Source organism: Polypterus senegalus, chromosome 2 (genome assembly GCF_016835505.1).
Source record: "Polypterus senegalus isolate Bchr_013 chromosome 2, ASM1683550v1, whole genome shotgun sequence".
In the NCBI taxonomy this organism is placed as follows: domain Eukaryota; kingdom Metazoa; phylum Chordata; class Cladistia; order Polypteriformes; family Polypteridae; genus Polypterus; species Polypterus senegalus.
In genome coordinates this window covers 87869291-87890062 of record NC_053155.1, presented here as the reverse complement: position 1 = coordinate 87890062, position 20772 = coordinate 87869291, and the positions used below count along the sequence as shown (strand labels likewise).

At 38.7% G+C, this 20772-nt stretch overlaps 1 protein-coding gene across 2 annotated transcripts in view; it reads left to right on the top strand.

Annotated features, from left to right (window-relative positions):
- Positions 1–19612, top strand: part of cep63 (centrosomal protein 63) — a 67490-nt gene extending 47878 nt beyond the window's left edge. For both annotated transcript variants that reach the window (XM_039744145.1, XM_039744144.1), the window contains exons 12-15: positions 934–1020; positions 9578–9726; positions 16166–16466; positions 19027–19612. In XM_039744145.1, the coding sequence (XP_039600079.1) occupies positions 934–1020; positions 9578–9726; positions 16166–16466; positions 19027–19182 (693 nt within the window). In that variant the 3' untranslated portion in view covers positions 19183–19612. The remainder of the gene's footprint in view (positions 1–933; positions 1021–9577; positions 9727–16165; positions 16467–19026) is intronic.
- Positions 19613–20772: the final 1160 nt, after the last annotated feature.

The window sequence follows — 20772 nt, the reverse complement described above, 5'->3', positions numbered from 1 at the left end:
GTTTAATTTGTTGGCCTGAGTTAGATTTTTTTTTTTTTTTTGGCATACTGAGTTTATTTTCATTTATGTTCTTGCAGTGTTGACATACACTCCTTAGACCTAGACACTCTGTCTAAAAATTTCTTCATGAACTATTTCAGTCAATTCAAGAAGCACAAACTTCCTGTTGGCCTGTCTAAGTACTTAAGCAGTGTGAAAGAAATGCCACTAACTTGGTGATCTGTTAGTGTTAAATACATGATTTGTTTTATTTTTATTCTCTAATATGAGGAAATTAAACACAAGCTAATTAGAACACTTGGGGCTTTCAAAACTAAGGCTCTGCAAAACTAACACTCAAGAGTATAATGAATGCAGGTAAATGGGGCTTACGGTATGAACTGCTTTTCAAGCTTTGTTTACTTTTTACATTAACCTTACCCTTCACAGAAATTTACATTCCATACTTTGCTGATGAACCAAGAACGTGCTTAAGTTTTGTATTCAAAGTTCCAAGGTTGCTTCATTGTCTCAGACATTTGGTGATAATTGATAAAAATTTGAATACTATCCCCAGGTTGATGCCATCTGATCTGGGCTACTAGAGTTCCCAGACTTTTGTGAATCTTGCAATAAGTTTAAGGTCAACCATGAAATGGGCCTGGCTTAAATGTTAGTAAGTCAGTGTGAACTTAGATTTACCCAACTATATGAATAATGAGCAAGTAACTGCAGGGAGTTAGGCAGAATTCTTGCTTGGAATGACACCATTCCATATACTGTACATATTCATTCTTAGTGGCTCTATAAGATTTTAAGTGTTAGAGAGACTTAAGTATTTTGTCAGATACCAGTATTTTTGGACAAATACAACCTTGCAGCAAAGCAAAGTTATTCTGTGCCATTTCTCAATTTTTCATACCACACTAATCATGAATTTTGTCCTTGTTTTAGGTGGCCATGATTCAGCTTCATGCCCTCACGGTGGAAAACAAACAACTGAAGGAGCTAATTGGCACCCTGGAAGCACGAACCGGCTCGGTAATACAGTTGATTTATTGTTGGAGGGTGGTAATTAGCAGAGTTCCTCAACTATAAAATGATGTTTACTTTCTCGTATATGAAGTATAGGGAAAGTATTGTAATCGTCCAAAGATTCGATGTCGAGACTTTGACGAATTTTGACATTTTAGAACCCCCTGACTTTTTTGTATATGAAGTATAGGGAAAGTATTGGAATCCTTCAAAAATTCCATTTTGAGATTTTGATGAATATCGACATTTTAGACCTCCCTGAGTGAAAATATACCATTTTTGGAATTAGGTGTGCGTGTGTGTGTGTGTAAACACAATAACTTGAGTATGATTTCACTTAGGTCAACCAAATTTTGCATACAAGTACCAGGTAAAAAAAACATAGATTTCTGTCAACTGTTAACCGCAAGTGGTACTTTGCAGCTGCATGAATAAAAGTAGAATCCGATTTATTCAACTTTACTTTTATAATTATTCAATATATTATAAATTTGATTTGTTGTTGATGGTTCTTTAATGTACATAATATAAAAATATAATCATTGTCTTGCGGTTTACTTCTCAAATATCCATCCCCATATCTGAGTATATGAGAAAATCTAGGGGAGACCACTCCCGATTTTTTTTTATTTAAGATGAATTACTTCTGTGCATAAAGGGCAAGAACCTTGACAAACTCTATTGTAGTTGAGCCCACAGCATGCATAATGTTTGCAGGTACTAGACTCCTATATTGCAGAGGCATCAGCTACTGTAATTCAAAAGAATTACCTAGGGTAGGGGACATGGGCATCGATCCGTGGAGTCCCAGCAGTCCTTTTATTTTGATGGTACTGGTGGTACAATTAACACTAGAATTACCAGAGCCTACAAAAAAACTTGTAGATCTGGCTCACCTTAAATCCCATCAAACCTCTCCGCCAGCATCCTTTGACATGTAAATGTGCAGATAAAGACAAACTGCAAGCAGCTGGCTATTCCATCCCCCCCACTGACTTAGAACGTACACAAACTTCTCCCAGCTCATGCCTTCATTGATTATCTGGGAGTGAAGTGGAGTTTTAGAGTGGAAATAATAGATCGTTATTTGGAACACACGAAATTCATGTGTGTTCCGTTTCTACAGTAATCTGTGTAAACACATTGTTAAAACAAACTATAAAATGTGTGAAGCCTGAAGTTCAAAGATCAAATAAACACTTTGACAAAAGGTTCAAGAACAATACAACAGTTTCTGTGGCGTACTGGTAAGATTTGCTGATTCAGAGTGCAGGGGGCTTGCTGTGTCCCAGAGATCCGAGTTCAATTCCCGGTTGGGGAGATAGTGTTTTTTCTTTTTAACCTCAAACAGACATGAAACGGACATACGCTAAATTAAGTTTATATATATATATTTGTGCATTAAGTATTACAAATGAAAGAATTGCTGCTTTAATTACCCTATTAGCATGTTTGCTCAGAAATGCAAATAAATGGCAGTTTTTTAAATGAGAATGTTTACATTTAAATACAAAAGCTGCCATTCTGTTAATTTAAATAAATACATGCTTTAAACAGTCTAAATGTTCGCATTTTAGTTCTTTTTATTTTTGGTGCTGGTATTTTCCCTGAATCCACATATAAGGGTATTCAGTATCATAAAAGATACCACCCTCTTCACCTGCCTCTGGCTAGACCAGCCTTCCAAGACAGAACAGAAAAGATTGTATTATATGTGCCTGCAGTGAATCACTTTGAAAGTCATGGAATTCTATTTCAGTAGCAGACTATCAAAAGTTTATTATAAACCATTTATTACATTAAAGTCCTATTTGCTACATGAAAGGCAGATGAAAAAAACTGCAGTGTAGCTGCAGAGAGAAGCAACATCAAACATAATAGTAATAATATTTTAGTTTTATAGCACCTTTCTCAAACTCAAAATGAGATTGCACTAAAATGTAAGAAGTCAACAGTCAAGCAACAATAACAAAGTACATGAAGGCAACTAGATTGATGACAAACCCTAGGTAAAACTAAAAACAACCACACATAATGTGAAAATGCTAAAACACAAAAGAATTACAACTACCTAGTCAGGAAAAGTACAGGTAGTAAAGATAAGCCTCAAATGAATTGGAGTGAAGAGTTCCAGAGTTGGATAGCCATGATGCTTAGAGTGTTTACATGTGCTTCAATAACCTGATTATTCACAGAAAGCTGATTTCAAAAATGCCATGTAAACTCTTATTCTGAATAGAGAAAATGGGTTATTGGCCTCTGAGAAGCCTGATTATCACAGGTAGATTTCTCAGTGAATAAATCAGTTATGTGGCCATGTAAACCCATAATTGGGTTATTGTGAAGGATTCTGTAGTCTGTAATTGTCTGTTGCACTCTGTCAGCTTGCTCATGTATTTGCTTCACACACACATTCAGCAGCTATGGGTAGAGGCATCCACAAAATACATTTCCAGAGGCAAATGTTTGGTCCATAGATTATTTCAACTAGAAGAAGAAGATGTATTCCTATCTCGGTATTTCAGAAATCACTACATTCATGTTGATGAACAAAATGTACAGTGCTAAATTCAGCAACACAATGCTGACAGCAGTAAGGTAAAAGGTTATTATAGTTAACGAAAACTAAAATCAAAACTGAAACTATTAGTAAAAAAACACTTTTGTAAACTGAAATAAATTAATGAAACCAAAATGAAAAACTAAATGAAACTATTAAGGTGGCTGAAAAGATTAACTGAAATAAAGTAATAATTTACTAAAAATATTTTTAGTTTTCATCACAACCGGACTTACACAAAGGCTAACCTGGGCTGCAGGGATCCCAAAATTAATCAAAATATATTAATGAGAATTTCAGATTTTGTTTTTGAATAAATATTTCTGCTGTTAGTCTTAAACCCTTGTAACTTTTAACTCTAAAACAGAAAGTCATCCACCACGAGGCACCCACTTATATTTATCAAATGAATGGTGGCTAGTGATGGAGGGAGAATATTGACACAGTGTTTGCACTGATGGAGCAAGCCAAATATGGGCACATAAAGTGTGTGAAGAAGAAAGCAATTTACTGTGTGACAATAGTGACAGTTCTTCAGGAGCTGATAGTGACAGCATGATAGATTCTGGTGCAAGTGTTAGTGAAGCATACCAATGTGATGATTTTGCTTTGAATGTGCTCAGTAGCTTTCAAAGCTGCCTTTCACTGGATCTCCAGGGCTCAAGAGAGAAGCATTAGATACAGGTAATCTCTTACAGAATGTCAGTCTGTTCATAAATGATGGTATGTTAGCTTTAATTCTGACTGAGCCCAAGGCACAGTATGTACACAGCAACTAATTAAAAAGCACAGACTTCACCAAATTCCAGGCTGCATATGAGTCTGTTGTCCATTATCATGAGCTGCTGCATTTCTTTGCGCTTGTTGTATATGAAGTTGTAATTCAAACGCCTGAAGTGGGAATGTGCTGGTCAACAAAATATTTACCATATGGACAGAAAAATCACGAGTGAGTAACATTTCAGTTTAGTTCTCAGGTGTCTGCGTTTTGTTGACAATAATTCACCTGCCACTTAGAACAGAAGAAATCCTTTTTGAAAATAAAAATGTGTTTTTATACTTATCCTGTATTTATTAATTTATCTTTTTTTTAGTTTTATATTTTACACAGCTCAAAATTCCTGATATTGCGAAAATAACCCAGTAGCAGAATTATGTTTTAAAATATTTGTCCCTCATTTTTCGATTTTTTTTCTCTCTCTCTTAAAGTAGATAGTTGAAATATCATACTCTTTCTGTTGTTAACATCAGCCATGTCATACATATTGCATATAAATATAGTACTGTTGCAGTAGGCTGGCACCCTGTCCATGGATTTTCCTGCCTAGCATCCAAATCTGCTGGTTAGGCTCCAGGTTTCCTGTGATTCTGCTCCAGGTTAAGCGGATTTAGATTTCTCCTAATCTCAGATGCAGTCTGTTGTTTGGTGGCTGTTCATACTCCTATTACCTGCTCTTACTCTGCTCATTAAGGGCTTACTGTTCTTATTTATGGGTTATGCAAGTCTTACTACCCCTAACCTTGACATTACATGCTTGTTTTTCTTTGTTTTCCTCAATGCAGCTTGGCAGGATCTGCACACTGATTCAAACCTATGAGCCCTGTTCTTCCGACGCCCCCATGATTTTATGGTCGCACCTGTCAGAACAGAGTAGAACCTGTTTTCTGATATTTTTTTAGTTCATTTATTTATTTTTTTATATATCTTTTCAGGCCTGCAGGGGGTAAAATTCTGTCTATAAATTGTATGTGCCTGATTGGAATCAAAGATCAATTTGGCTGGTAAAAAATAACTGCATGGGGGATTTTTGAATACAATATTGAAGGCATTAATTGTGAGCTCATTGTCTTGGAGCAGGGTATGTTATGTGCTGTAGACATTTAGAGTAAAAACCCTCAAACCTTAAATTCACCTACATTTCATCATAAATTGGCCATTTATCTGCAAAAAAAGCAGAAGATGAAAAGTGCCAACAGTCAGTGCAATTTTTTTCAGCACAAGTAACACAGAAAATATTTTAAAAATTTATGAAATTGTTCATATTCAGTATGTTTTTGATTTCTTATTTTTATCATATAATTGTTTATTTTTATCAGACAAAAACAAAACCAGATACTGGAAGCTTACTATACTACATGGTTTAATAACATTAAACTTGTATGAAAACCCGTTAAATGTACAGTTCTATCTGATTGTGACACAAAACTAAACTCCCTAGTAGCTCTTTAACCATACCATAATTACTAAAAACAAAGCTTATATATATATATATATATATATATATATATATATATATATATATATATATATATATATATATATATATATATATATATATATACTGCTCAAAAGAATTAAAGGAACACTTTTAATCAGAGTATAGCATAAAGTCAATGAAACTTATGGGATATTAATCTGGTCAGTTAAGTAGCAGAGGGGTTGTTAATCAGTTTCAGCTGCTGTGGTGTTAATGAAATTAACAACAGATGCACTAGAGGGGCAACAATGAGATGACCCCCAAAACAGGAATGGTTTAACAGGTGGAGGCCACTGACATTTTTCCCTCCTCATCTTTTCTGACTGTTTCTTCACTAGTTTTGCATTTGGCTACAGTCAGTGTCACTACTGGTAGCATGAGGCGATACCTGGACCCTACAGAGGTTGCACAGGTAGTCCAACTTCTCCAGGATGGCACATCAATACGTGTCATTGCCAGAAGGTTTGCTGTGTCTCCCTGCACAGTCTCAAGGGCATGGAGGAGATTCTAGGAGACAAGCAGTTACTCTAGGAGAGCTGGAGAGGGCCATAGAAGGTCCATAACCCATCAGCAGGACCAGTATCTGCTCCTTTGGGCAAGGAGGAACAGGATGAGCACTGCCAGAGCCCTACAAAATGACCTCCAGCAGGCCACTGGTGTGAATGTCTCTGACCAAACAACCAGAAAGACTTCATGAGGGTGACCCAAGGGCCCCATGTCCTCTAATGGGCCCTGAGCTCACTGCCCAGCAGCATGCAGCTCGATTGGCATTCGCCATAGAATACCAGAATTGGCAGATGCACCACTGGTGCCCTGTGCTTTTACAGATGAGAGCAGGTTCACCCTGAGCACGTGACAGAAGTGAAAGGGTCTGGAGAAGCCATGGAGAACATTATGCTGCCTGTAACATCATTCAGCATGAGCAGTTTGGTGGTGGGTTAATGATTGTCTGGGGAGGCATATCCATGGAGGGTCACACAGACCGCTACAGGCTTGACAAAGGCACCTTGGCTGCCATTAGGTATCAGGATGAAATCCTTGGACCCATTGTCAGACCCTATGCTGGTACAGTGGCTCCTGGTGCACGACAATTCCTGGCCTCATGTGGTGAGAGTATGCAGGCAGTTCCTGGAGGATGAAGGAATTGATACCATTGACTGGCCACCACACTTTCCTGACCTAAATCCAATAGAACACCTCTGGGACATTATGTTTTGGTCCATCCAATGCCACCAGGTTGCACCTCAGACTGTCCAGGAGCTCAGTGATGCCCTGGTCCAGATCTGGGAGGAGATCCCCACACCACCATCTGTCATCTCATTAGAAGCATGCACTGATGTTGTCAGGCATGTATACAAGAACACAGGGGCCATACAAAGTGCTGCATACAATTTTGAGTTGCTGCAATTAAATTTTGGCAAAATGGACTAGCCTGCCACATAATTTTTCACTCTGATTTTTGGGGCGCCTTTGAATTCAGGGCTCTGTAGGTTGATCATTTTCATTTCCATCAAACGATGTGGCATCCTTTCGCTCCTAACACATTACCCAGTCTATATCAGTATAGATATCCAGGAGGATTTCTTTTTCCCATTGAGATCTGATGTGTTTTCAAAGTGTTCCTTTAATTTTTTTGAGCAGTTTATATATATATATATATATATATATATATACAGAAATGTCTTTATGAAATAAAAAATAAATGATGGTTAACTAAAACTAAATACAATTTCCAAATAAGATCAGAGATAGTATAGAAATGACTAACATAATAAGGCAAAACCAATATAACCTTGGTAGTGTAACATGTTAAAAGTAACATGCGTGAAGTTGTCCAATTACTTTTTAAAGTAATGAGTAACCTAATGCAATACTTATTGAAGTAAAAATACCTCCATTATTATTACTATTATTTCAGCAGAACTGGGTGTAAGACAAGAGGAACATGTCCTTTGCAAGGCTCAATTGCACAGCGAAGCAGAAAAGAGTTTGCTGTGTGCAAGCGTCAATTTGACAAAACATATTCATAAAACACAAGAAAATAATGGGTGTCATGCTCATTTTCAGATTCATGGTGGCCAATGATGATGTGTATTTTTTCCACAGTTTTATGATGTTGGAGTATTTTGGGAGAATGCGCTAATAGTGCGTTGCCGCTGCACACACCACGCAGCAAATCACCTGGATTTCTTCCAGAGTGCAGGAGGTGACACCTCAGCTCCACACTGGAACAGTGTGAGGTTTTTTACGGTGGCTGGCGTGCCAATCCTGGCACCATCCTCCAAGATTTCCTTGTAAATTAGAGGACCAGCTTTCAGGCAGGTTAACGTCATACCCAGGATGAAGCCCTTGTTCCAGCGCCCAACGGAGTAGAGTCACTTCTGATGTTTACGGAATTCCAACCATAAATAGGGATTATTGAGAGTTCAGGTTTCTGGCTTCAGGTTATTCACTTTAATCTGAATATGTATGTGCATGTAAACGCACTGAGTGAATTGTCTTGGCACCACAAAAAGAGAGTTAAATTTGAGGGACCGAAAATTCCAAGTGCTAGAAGACCTAAAAGAGCATGTGAAAGATCCTATATAAATGAATGTATTATTATTATTAAGTGCACCTGGAGGTTTGTAAGACTGAAGGGATCAGAACAATAGAGTAGGGGCTACTCTATATAAGACTTCCAAGATGGTAATAAGAAGTTTGTATTTTGCATGTGAATAGGTTGGTAATCAGTGTAGCTGGTAAAGGAAAGGAGTGAATGTTGTTTTTTAATTGGAAGACCAACCAGTGAACATTACAATAATCAAGTCTGGAAGTATGGAAAGCATGGAACATTGTTTCAGCTGCTTTCTTTATTAAGTAATTGTCGAAGGTGAACAATGTTAGAGAGATGAATAAATGTACATTTTGTAAGTGACGTTATCTGGAGTTTGAATTTAAATGATTAGCCAAATACACTAAGAATACAAACTGTCAGTGAGGTATAATGTGAACTAGAAAATGGCATTGCTACTCGGGGAGAGATAAAAGAGACATACTGTAATTATGATATACCAAAAGCAGCAATCGGGTCCAGGAGAACGAGAGTGTTGAGTGTGCTAGTATCTGTAAAAATATGGTGGTCATTAACAACTTTCAGGAGTGCAGTATCACTGCTGTACAGCATTCAGAAACTAGAACAGAAAGGGTCACAAAGATTGTGTTCAAATAGAAAAGTCTATCTGCAACACCTGAACTAGGAAGGGGAAGTTAGCTAATAGGTCTGTGGTTATCTAGAATGGATAGATCGAGACCATATTTCTTAAGAATAGAACTAACGGCAGCAGTTTTAAGGTCAAGTAGAACAGAGCCAAAGGCTAAAGATGTATTAATTAGGTGGAAAACAAGTGAAGTGCTCAGAGGCATTATGGAGGGTTTCATGGGAGAGAAGGGATGGAGTAACTAGAGAGAATTTACTAATAGATTTTATTGAGTTAAAGAAGTGTAAAAGAACCTGATACTGAGCAGATGAAGCAGTTTATCATTGTACAAGTCTATTGAGTACTATCGGAGATGCACAACAGAAACAGGCTGCCTATGTGTTTTAAATAACACTTTATGTTCATATAGCACTGTCACTAATAGAGCAGACAAGTACACCTAAAAAGGGGCACCTACACTTAGCTTTACTTTTACTACTTTAATTTTAATCTACTTAGTCAATGCATACATACTAGTAACATTTGCCATGTCTTTTTTATTTCAGAGTTTGCACAGACCCAATTCAAAACTAAAGATGGAGACGGTGAGATTTGAGGAGGAAGTTTTAACAGAACCGAAAGACCTGGCCCAACAGAAGGTGCAGCAGGGTTCAGCTTTTCAATACTTGGAGGAGCATGTCAAAGGGAGTGGCGAGTAAGTTACTGAAGTTTTTTAAAAAAAAAAAAAAAAGCAAGCATTTTCTTGATAGTTATATTCATAATGGAATTTTCAGGTTATTGACACATACAGTATCTTCTATATATCTATTAATTATCCCAGATCAATTTATATTTGCTCTTCTTATACTTGAAGTTTTCCTCAAACATCTTGAATTACACTGGTTAATAATTGATGGTTTTGTGAAAGGGCTATCACTGCTAGTGTTCAGATAATGGATAAAGTTTTGTATTGATCTCTAATATAACCCAAACAAATATACAACACCTCATATTTGAATAAGTGCATCAAACAAGAAAGGAAACTCTTTGTGTGACTTTAATTCAAATATGCAAGTTACATCCCGTTATTGATGCAGCAAACATGGGAGGAATTTGAATGCATTTCAATCCCTCTGGCAGAGTGCTTTTCAGTCTTTCAGACAACACACACCAATATGAATACTAAACAGCTAATAAATCTAAAAAAAGGCATTCAATTTGCCTTTTAGATTACACTTTTGAGATGACCAAATCTAAAACGAGGTTGAGGGGAAGGAAGTAGCAGTGGAACATATTGTCAAAAATTATTTACAACAGAACATCGTTTCATTGTTCAAAAAAAAAAAATGATGAATCTAGATGTTAAAGAGGTGTCACCTCTACTGACCACAGAAATAGATGTACTGTAATTTGTCTTCTAGTTGAAATTAAAACTTTACAGAAGCTCAGGAAAAAATATATACATACAGTGTATTCCATAATGTTTGGGACAAAGACACATTTCTCTTTGATTTTCTCATCTTCTCCACACACTGGTAATGTTGTGACAAACCTCTAATTCAGCCAACTTCAGCTCCTGCTTGTTTCGGAGTCTTGCCCCCTTATGTTTTCTCTTCAGCATACGGAAGTCCTGCTCAGTTGAATTTAAAATCTGTTGATTGGCTTGGACATTCAAGAATTTTCCATTTTTAACTTTTGAAAAGCTCCTGTGTTATCTAAGCAGTGTGTTTGGGATCATTATTTTGTTGAATAATGAAGCGCCCCTAATACATTAATGCAGTATATATCAAAAATAATAAAATATTTATAACAAATAAACAGCCTCTGAATGATTTGCAAATGTGAGATATAACTTGGTACCTAGTCAAGAAGAAAAACATCTGCAGAAATTAAAAGAAAAGAAATACTGTGGACATTGTTCAGATACTAAGGAGCTGGAATTGGAAGAGTAATAATACTGTATTTATTGGACCAGATGCTTTAGTGGTACTGTATAACCAAAGTGAGTGTCATTTGAAGTGCTGTCTACTACTGTCATTACATTACAACCGTAGTAAAACCCTGTGGTAAATAATCATATCATCCATATTGAAATGTGTCCAAGGTCTACTTGGAATGAGTATGTTTTGAAGTAAACCAGCTGGTCAGTAATTTATTTTAACTTGATTATCACATGATTTAAATCTTTTACACACCTTAAATCACACTTTTTCTTGAGCCACAGTTGGCCACCAGAAATGTCCTGTATGAACTCTTCTGTAATGCCAGTGAGTCCTAAGGTATTATGGTCATGACTCCCCCTGTCATTTTGATTAAATGGGTTCAACTTTAGGTTTTAATAAACTGTCTTCTGTAGAAGTAGTAACATTGGTGCTCATATAAATAGTTATTTCATGCAATCAAAAATGTAGCCTTTTTTTTTGTAAAGTAAATATAGGTGAAACGATAATGTTCATTTTTAATGTATCCTCTAATAATTTGTAGACCCGGTGAATCACTGAACTTGCATCACACAATTCAGCACTGGCTGGCTGATCAGATTTGCTTCAGTAATCCTTGTAGTGTTTCAGTGCCTTTTACATCAGTTAAAGGTTGTGCTTCAAAAGTATTCAGATCCAGGACATTCATGAAGTTATTTAGCTTTGAAATTTAAGATGAATAAAATGCAAACACCAAAATCCGCAGGTGCTCGAATGTAAAATGGCATGGTATTTACATCCTACTGTATGCTTTAAGTAATCTATATATTATAATACTTAACACAATGTAAATAGTAGTATTATCTAGAGAATAATGACTTCGGCAATCAACATCCAAATTTTCAAAAGATTTAAGATTTTTATTTTCTTGTCAAGAGATAGCACTTTACATTTGAACAATCTAGATGAGAACAGGCCATTCAGCCTAACAAAGCTCACCAGTCCTATCCACTAACTTTTTCTAAAATAACACCAAGTCAAGTTTTGAAAGACCTACCACAATAGGCTACTTGATCGCTTATTCTATGTGTCTATTGTCATCTGCGTAAAGATAAACTTCCTAATGTTTATGTAAAATTTACCCTTAACAAGTTTCCAACTGTGTCCCCGTGTTCTCGATGAACTCTAAAATAACTGTCTCGATCCACTGTACTAACTTCCTTATTGATTTTAAACACTTATGCCTCCTCTTAATCATCTTTTACTTAAATAAAACACAAATGCTACTTCTTGGCCTTTGAGGGATTGCATTGACCTCTTAATTGCTTCATATGAGTCAATCTTTTTACAGAAATAAAGAATGCACACAGTGTCCTGGCAAGAGCCTCACAGTGCCTTACAGTCAGGATTGCTTACTGAAAAGCTGTTGCGTAAAGAAACATGGGGTTTGTGCGAGTGCCCCTAACAATATTAACGGTTTTGTCATTTGAAACTTTAGTATTCAACTCGCAGTGTGCTGATTACTTGCAATGCAGTCTATGTGTGTCCAAACCAATCCTAGTTTGCACAGCTTTTCGCACACACACATATATAGATAACCTAACCCAAGCTTAAACCTGGTGCACTGACCAGGAGTCTCCTCCCTGCTGGAAGGACTCCCTTTGATTGCCCTGGGTCGGGGAGGTGGAGGGGACAGTGGGGAGCAGTAGTTTAAGGAAGTCCAGTTTCAGTTTAACTTTTTGGTTAGTGATTGTTTAGTTGTCGTCTGTTTTTATGCAATATTTGCATGTCTTTTGTTTGAGTGCTGCTATACTGCTGGAAGTGTAGAGATGGAAAACATTTTGTATCTTGGCGGTTTGTAGTGCCTAGAAGCCAAAGTAGGACAGGTAAGCTTACCTTTTTCGGAAAATGCCAGAGAATGGGGTCTTTATCTATAGAATACGACAAGCCAACTAAAGAGCAGCAGTGTGGTGGCTCGGCAATTGGCTGCCATATAGGAGCTGTAAGTTTACTCCTATGAGCCATTTTATTTAACTCCTATGATGAGAGGCTATAGCAAGGGTATGCCTACAAATCACGTCATTCGCGTATATTAAGCGTAGTGTTTGACGCACATCAAATTCAAATTTTGTTTTTTGTAGTTTTCTGGATTTTTCAAACCCACAGTTGTTTGAACCCTTGGAGGCAAAACCCATGGATAGAGGGGATTGGCTGTAATCGCCATGTTAATTCAGGTGTGTGGGCATTAAGAGTTAAAGCCATTGATACTTTTAGATGCTTTACTAGAAGGATGGATCTGTGAGCTTAACTGGGTAGCAGTGATTTAGGAACATACATTATATTTCTGAAACTAGTAATGACTGTTGTAGCAGAAGGATTAACTGCAATCTGCAAAAAGAGCGGTTGGAGTATCCTGTTGGTTAAGCAGTGTGGTGGTCAATATTATCCATCCATCCATCCATCATCCAACCCGCTATATCCTAACTACAGGGTCACGGGGGTCTGATTGAGCCAATCCCAGCCAACACAGGGCGCAAGGCAGGAAACAAACCCCGGGTGGGGTGCCAGCACAGCGCAGGGTCAATATTATTTAGATGAGAAATATTAGTTTTTTTGCTGAAAAAAACAAGTATTTTCACTCTTCAAATGGTTTAATGCATTGAAACTGTTAGTTTATATACCTGATCCATATCTGAGTAATTACTACCCTTGGTTAATGTTTGCTTTCAATGTTTCCTAATTCTTTGGGTCAAAAACTGAACCTAGGTGTAGATAAGAGCAACCTGATCTTATCCAGGATCTCTCGCTTGACAGACCCAAAAGACTTCCAATGACATGGAAATACATTTCTAATTGTATAAATAATATTTAGAGTGTGAGAGAACTTGTATGTAAATTAGTTTTTAATGAAGGGTGACGGCTGATTGCTGACCACTTCATGTTTCAAATGTATTATCTGGTCTTTGAATCGATGGGTTTTTTAGTCACTGCTTCTGGTTTTCTGTCTGTAAGACCAGAGTTGCACATGTGGGCAGATTAAAGATGGGGTGATATCAAAATTTCACATTCGTGATTCTAGTGTGCCAAAGGTAACTGTAAATTGTGCCAGAGTCAAAAGTATATTCCTCAACATAAAGAACTAAATGTAAATGTTGTAACATGAGATATATGCTTTATTAGTCAAAGCCCAGATCTGCGTTCTGTATGTGGCTTACTGATCAAGACACACAGCTTAGTAGCCAGCTGCTATTTGAGTCTTTTTTACAAACTGAGAAGTAGGAAATCATGTGCTTAATGCCCTGACATACACTTTATCTGATAAAATAGACAATTAAGAGAATTTGCACATGCTGCCAAACAGCTCGCCAACCTTTTGTGGTACCAAAATAAAGTCAAGATCCTAATTAGAGTGGATGTCAAGCTGAGAGGTGTATTGACTAATCTGTTTTCTCTCTTTGTTGATGTTGTGCATATGCTCAGCTATGTTATATACAACAGTGCAACAAAAAGGTTATTCCAAAGAAATAATTTTCACAATTTAAAACCTTCTCCAGTGGTTCATTGCTTGTGCACTCACACTTAAACCTTGCTACAAGCAGTTATTATCTGTTATGACCTTACAGAAGCAAACGTTTTGCTTCTTTTTCAGCAAAACACTTGCTGCTATAAGGTCATAACAGATAATAACTGCTTGTAGCAAGGTTTAAGTCTCTGTATAACTTTGCATTTTGTAATTTTTGCCGGTTTACAACATGGCAAGTTTAACTTCACATGTACAAAGATTGATATCATTGAAGCACATCATTCTGTTAATTTCTGTAGATGTTGCCAAGTCCATAAATGCTGAACCTGCATGAATTAGTGACCTCAAAAGCACATTCATTGAATCTGTGAGTTGCTTGCTAGTTCAAGGCAGTAAATGTCAAGACACCAAATAAGCTTAATAAACCAAGGGTTAGACCCCTTAGTGAACACTAGAAAGACTCTGGTATGGGACACCAGGCCTATTGTGCCTGCTTTGGGACTCCAGCGAACCACAGTGAGAGCCATTATCCACAAATGGCAAAAACATGGAACAGTGGTGAACCTTCCCAGGAGTGGCCGGCCGACCAAAATTACCCCAAGAGCACAGAGACGACTCATCCGAGATTTTACAAAAGACCCCAGGACAACGTCTAAAGAACTGCAGGCCTCACTTGCCTCAATTAAGGTCAGTGTTCACGACTCCACCATAAGAAAGAGACTGGGCAAAAACGGCCTGCATGGCAGATTTCCAAGACGCAAACCACTGTCAAGCAAAAAGAACATTAGGGCTCGTCTCAATTTTGCTAAGAAACATCTCAATGATTGCCAAGACTTTTGGGAAAATACCTTGTGGACTGATGAGACAAAAGTTGAACTTTTTGGAAGGCAAATGTCCCGCTACATCTGGCGTAAAAGGAACACAGCATTTCAGAAAAAGTACATCATACCAACAGTAAAATATGGTGGTGGTAGTGTGATGGTCTGGGGTTGTTTTGCTGCTTCAGGATCTGGAAGGCTTGCTGTGATAGATGGAACCATGAATTCTACTGTCTACCAAAAAATCCTGAAGGAGAATGTCCGGCCATCTGTTCGTCAACTTAAGCTGAAGCGATCTTGGGTGCTGCAACAGGACAATGACCCAAAACACACCAGCAAATCCACATCTGAATGGCTGAAGAAAAACAAAATGAGGACTTTGGAGTGGCCTAGTCAAAGTCTTGACCTGAATCCAATTGAGATGCTATGGCATGACCTTAAAAAGGCGGTTCATGCTAGAAAACCCTCAAATAAAGCTGAATTACAACAATTCTGCAAAGATGAGTGGGCCAAAATTCCTCCAGAGCGCTGTAAAAGACTCATTGCAAGTTATCGCAAACGCTTGATTGCAGTTATTGCTGCGAAGGGTGGCCCAACCAGTTATTAGGTTCAGGGGGTAATTACTTTTTCACACAGGGCCATGTAGGTTTGGATTTTTTTTCTCCCTAAATAATAAAAACCATCGTTTAAAAACTGCATTTTGTGTTTACTTGTGTTATATTTGACTAATGGTTAAATGTGTTTGATGATCGGAAACATTTTGTGTGACAAACATGCAAAAGAATAAGAAATCAGGAAGGGGGCAAATAGTTTTTCACACCACTGTATATTTGGTTCTTTCATGCATTTCTGTATCCCTCACTGCATTATTTTGCTTCTTCTCCTTTTGTGTAGGTTTCTCCCACAACAGAATGGAAACAAGCCACAGATAATAACGCCAGAGCCACAAGTCGTGCTTGACAGTGATGAGCTTGACCAACATAAACCATCCCAGGCCTTGTCACCTCACAATCCTCCAGATGAGCCCTTTAGTGATCTCTCGGTAAAGATTGATGGTGTAGAGGAGAGGCCAGCCTCCAGAAGGGGTACTTCTGCTGTGCATGACAGTGATTTTATTGAGGGGGATTTGTCACATGCTTCTGTGTTTGAGAATGTACTGAAGTCTTTACCGACTGAAGAGGAATTCATGCTGCTGGTAATTACATTTTCTCTCCTAGTCTTTCTTGCCACATGACTTGCTGGCTAGTGCCATGTTGGAGGCTGAGCAATGGAGTCTTGCCATCTCTCTGTCTGTTTGGATACTGAGATGTTTCTGTTGAGCAGCACTGTATGATATTCTGATTGACGTGAGTGCACTCACTACTTCCAGCAGTTCTGTATAATCCATTTAATAAAATGAGAGGAACCGTATCATCTAAAGTTTAAGTGGATTTACCTCAAAGGGCTGTGACCTTTGCAGTTGCTATATGCCCAATTCCCTGTACACACCTCCTCTTTAAAGTGGCATTAGATGATGGAAACCCTTGCACCCTTTTCTGTTACTTACAAGACGTTGATCAGGGCCCTGCTCCTCTGTATTTCTCATGGGACCCAGGGTACACCTCAGTCAATAAGCACCAGCTTATCCAGTTTAGCTAAAGGTAATTTCCCTGTAGTCAAGTGAGTAAGTGAGCTTCTGACTTCTTCTGTACCTGTGAGGGTCCCCCTCTCTCTCTCTGCTATACCCCTGCATATCTGATTAACTGCATGTTCCCCATAACCACCCCAACCCAAGCAGTTAGAGATATGCAAACAAATATCGCTGCAAGAAGTCACTCATAGCCCTGTCCCTCTTCCTGCTATATCCCCACACAGAGAGGACAGCTGTGATTTGGGGTCTCCAAGTGAGTAACCAGTTGAGCCAAAGGGTATCCAAAACCACCATTGAGTTAGTGGGTTTCTGATTGCTGCAGCAGCTGTGACAGTCTCTTTTTACACTATGGCAAGCTGCTTCTCTCAGCCTCACTGCAACTCCTCTACACCCCCTGCAGATGTGATTTAACTTCATGACCTCCATTTTTTTCTGGTAGTTTATTCTCTTCAAGCCCTTTCTTAATCTGTAGATACTTGGCGCACCCCTCATTATAGGTAAGAACAGCCACAGGTAGTCACTCTTACGGCCAGTGATGATGTCCTAGAATCTTTTAATAGGTAGATCTTCTGCTACCCCAGCAGGTTATATACTAATCCTGATGTCAATGACCAAGGTGAGGATTATAGAGGAGTTTATTGCGGTATACCAGAGGCCCAGCTTGGAGTGAGTTAGAGCTTTGGGGCCTCATCTATAAAGCTTGCATACGTACAAAAAGAGGCTTGAAAAGTGCATACGCCACTTCCCAGACAAATGTTGGAATTTATAAAAGAAACCCAGACAGGGTAGAGTGTATATTTATGGTAACTCTAACCTATGTGAAAGGAACATTTTAGAGATCCTGGGAAACTGATACACTTGATCAAGTTAGGGAAATGCAGCCAAATGAGCTAAACGACGACTCGCATGCATAATAATGAGTCATTATTATAATGTGCATTGATGTGATAAATATATTAAACCTCATAAGTGTTGAATATTATATATAGACACATTTATTACAGTACCCTTTTAAGAGGGCCAATGCTGCGTATTTGCACTGAAGAACTTTTTTTGGTTATTCTTCAAATTTATATCGGCTACCTGTTGTCATTTCTTAGGGAACTGGCTGACAGGTCAGGAATATCTCAGCCAAGGTTTACTCCTACTTGCCTGCTGTGCTGGAAGCCATTAATGGACAAATGGGTGGGTTTTTGACAATATAAAAAGGCAATTTGCATCAGTGTCCAATCCTCCTAACATAATTGCACCAATTTACTGCACAAAAATTGCAATAAGGGCATCTAGTGAGAATGAAGTTGTTGTTGTTCACGCACAAGTCATCTCTAAAGCCAAGATGAGACTGACAAACGTTGTGGCTCAGTAGGCAGGGTCAACCTTTGATTCATTTATTTTGAGGCAGCGTATCTTTCACAGACAAGACGGTGCTGTGTGTGGTGACTGGCTTATAGATAAGGTAACTGGTTGACCCCTCAGTTTTTCAACATGGCCTATACTATTCACTGTAACGGCAATCATCTTGTTACATTTACCACGTGACAGTGGCTACCCACTCAGACGCTGGCACCTTACACCTTTCTCTGGCCCCCCAGAGTGCAGAGGAGAGGCGCTATGATGCCATCACACATGATTTTGCACTCTCAGTTGTGAAGTGCAGCCAGATACCCTTGAATTCAGGTGGCAGGGTCTCAACACGTCAGGTGGGAGGCTACTCTGCCAGCCAATGAAATTCTGCAGCATTGTGACTGCTTATGTACGAGTTTGGTTAGCGTGCTCATGTATGCATGTTTACAAGGCAATTATGATTTATAAATATAAATTGCATCAATGTGTTTATGCCAGGTTTTATAAATTTGATATTACGCATTTTCCTGTTTTTTTTTTTTCTTTTGTCCTGCATGCATGTCCACAAAACTTTAGAGAAATGTGAGGACCTTTACATGTATTTTTTTGGCTCTGTTGCTTGAAGACACTTAAACATTTGAATTTATGGGGGGGGGTTCTGACCACAGTGGCTCAGACAGCGAAGCGTTCGTCTAGTTTGGTCAAAATCTGATTTGCTTTTGCAAAGTGTGGTACTGCGAAATGAAGTAAGCCTCCTGTTCACCTCACTCTCATTCTGCAGGCCCAGGGTCAGAGCATTCAAGCAGTGGATCGTTTTCTTCAGGAGGAAGACCGTCGCACAAAGGAACTGGAGCAGCTCTTCGATTTCTACATAAACGAGATGGGTGATAGCACCCATCAGGCAGTGCAGTGTTGCCTTAAACCTAAGTTGCTATGACAGGTTTGCTAAAAAACCGACCTGTTAGATGTTACAGCAACAACCAAGGTAGACCCACAACCGAAAGGTGCCTTCGATCCTCAGATACAGTAAGCAAGTCCTGGAATGTTCTGGTAATGTGTGGCCATGACAGCTTCTTCACAAGTCGTTGGGGGAGCGGGGGGATTGCAGTCATGTATCTTTTGCATACATTGGTTACATTTTAGCAAAAAGGACTGTAGATTTTAAAAAAAAAAAAAAAAACTTTATATAGTAGGATAGATTATTTAAAAGTTGAAGAGAGTGTTATTTATTTTTTTTATCAATTTGTAAATTTTATAATTTATTGACCGGTGAGTTTTTACTGCATTCTTTCACTTTACACCACTTTGTGAATGTCTGTTGGTTTTCAAAATAAAGTAAACAAATATTCTTTGTCCATTTCGGCGTATTCATGCCCCAGTGGTAATTCATTTTGCTCAACATCCTAGATGGTACAGCAAGCAGAAAAACAGAAACATCCACTCCCAACAAGCCCAGGGCCACAGAAGACATGTGAGCCATCTTGCTGCTCTCTGCCAATGTGTGCCCCTCACAGCACATCTCATGACTACCATTCTTCAAGTCAGCAGGATCTTAGAGGAGTCGCCATTGACTGCCTTTAAAACTAAAAAGACAAGATTCAAGTCCGTACTGAAGAATAACATTTGAAGAGGTGGGCTTTCCGTCCGGTTCTAAAGCTGCAGTCGGCAGTTCTGGGGTAACTGGGATGAGGAAGCTGCACCACCACTGGGGGCCAATGATGAGAAACAGAGCCCAGTAAAGTCTGCTACCAGAGTGGTTGTAAACTGCTTGGGGATGCCAAGGAGCGAGTTCAGCCTGGAATGGAGGGCTGGCAATGAGGTAGAGCTGCATTGGTCGAAATCTCATAATAGTCGATTATAAATGTGATGTCAGTGCCAAGTAGCATCTGGTCAAAAGTGACCAAAGGATGTACTGTATATGTGATGGGCGCTATTCAAAAATAAATGGGTTGGTTAGGCTGAAATCATCAGATGGCACATTTACAGAAAGCAACTGGGAGCTACAGTTGTCCTGACAGGTAAACAGCAGGCGGGGGGGTCACTGATGTGATTTTTTCTGGGTGTTGTTGAGGATGATTTCCAGACTCTTAATGGCTTTCGAGCTCATCACGGTTGTCGGCTTTTTAATGATGGGCTGCTCTTTTAGCCTTTTATCAATATGTATGAATTAATCAATCTGTATATAGTGCCGTTCATTATGCACATCCCAGGGTACCTACCTTTTAAAGTACACAAAGCTCCACAACAAAATGCATGATCATTCAAGAGATGCCATTTGTTTAAGAAAGTGATGCCAGTTGGTGTGGACTGAGGGCACTGGCACAATGACACTTTTACTAGAGTCCATCATTGTCTGCTGCCAGAGTTACAGGCCACTTGAGGGCAGTCCTGGAGAGTTATTGACAGACCAGAATGGAAAGACCCTTGGAAATGGTGACATTGCTGAAGAAGAGAAGAATCTTGGCAGACTTTTGTGTCACCACATTACCACAGCATTGAAGAGCTCTGGCAATAACAAGCCAAATTG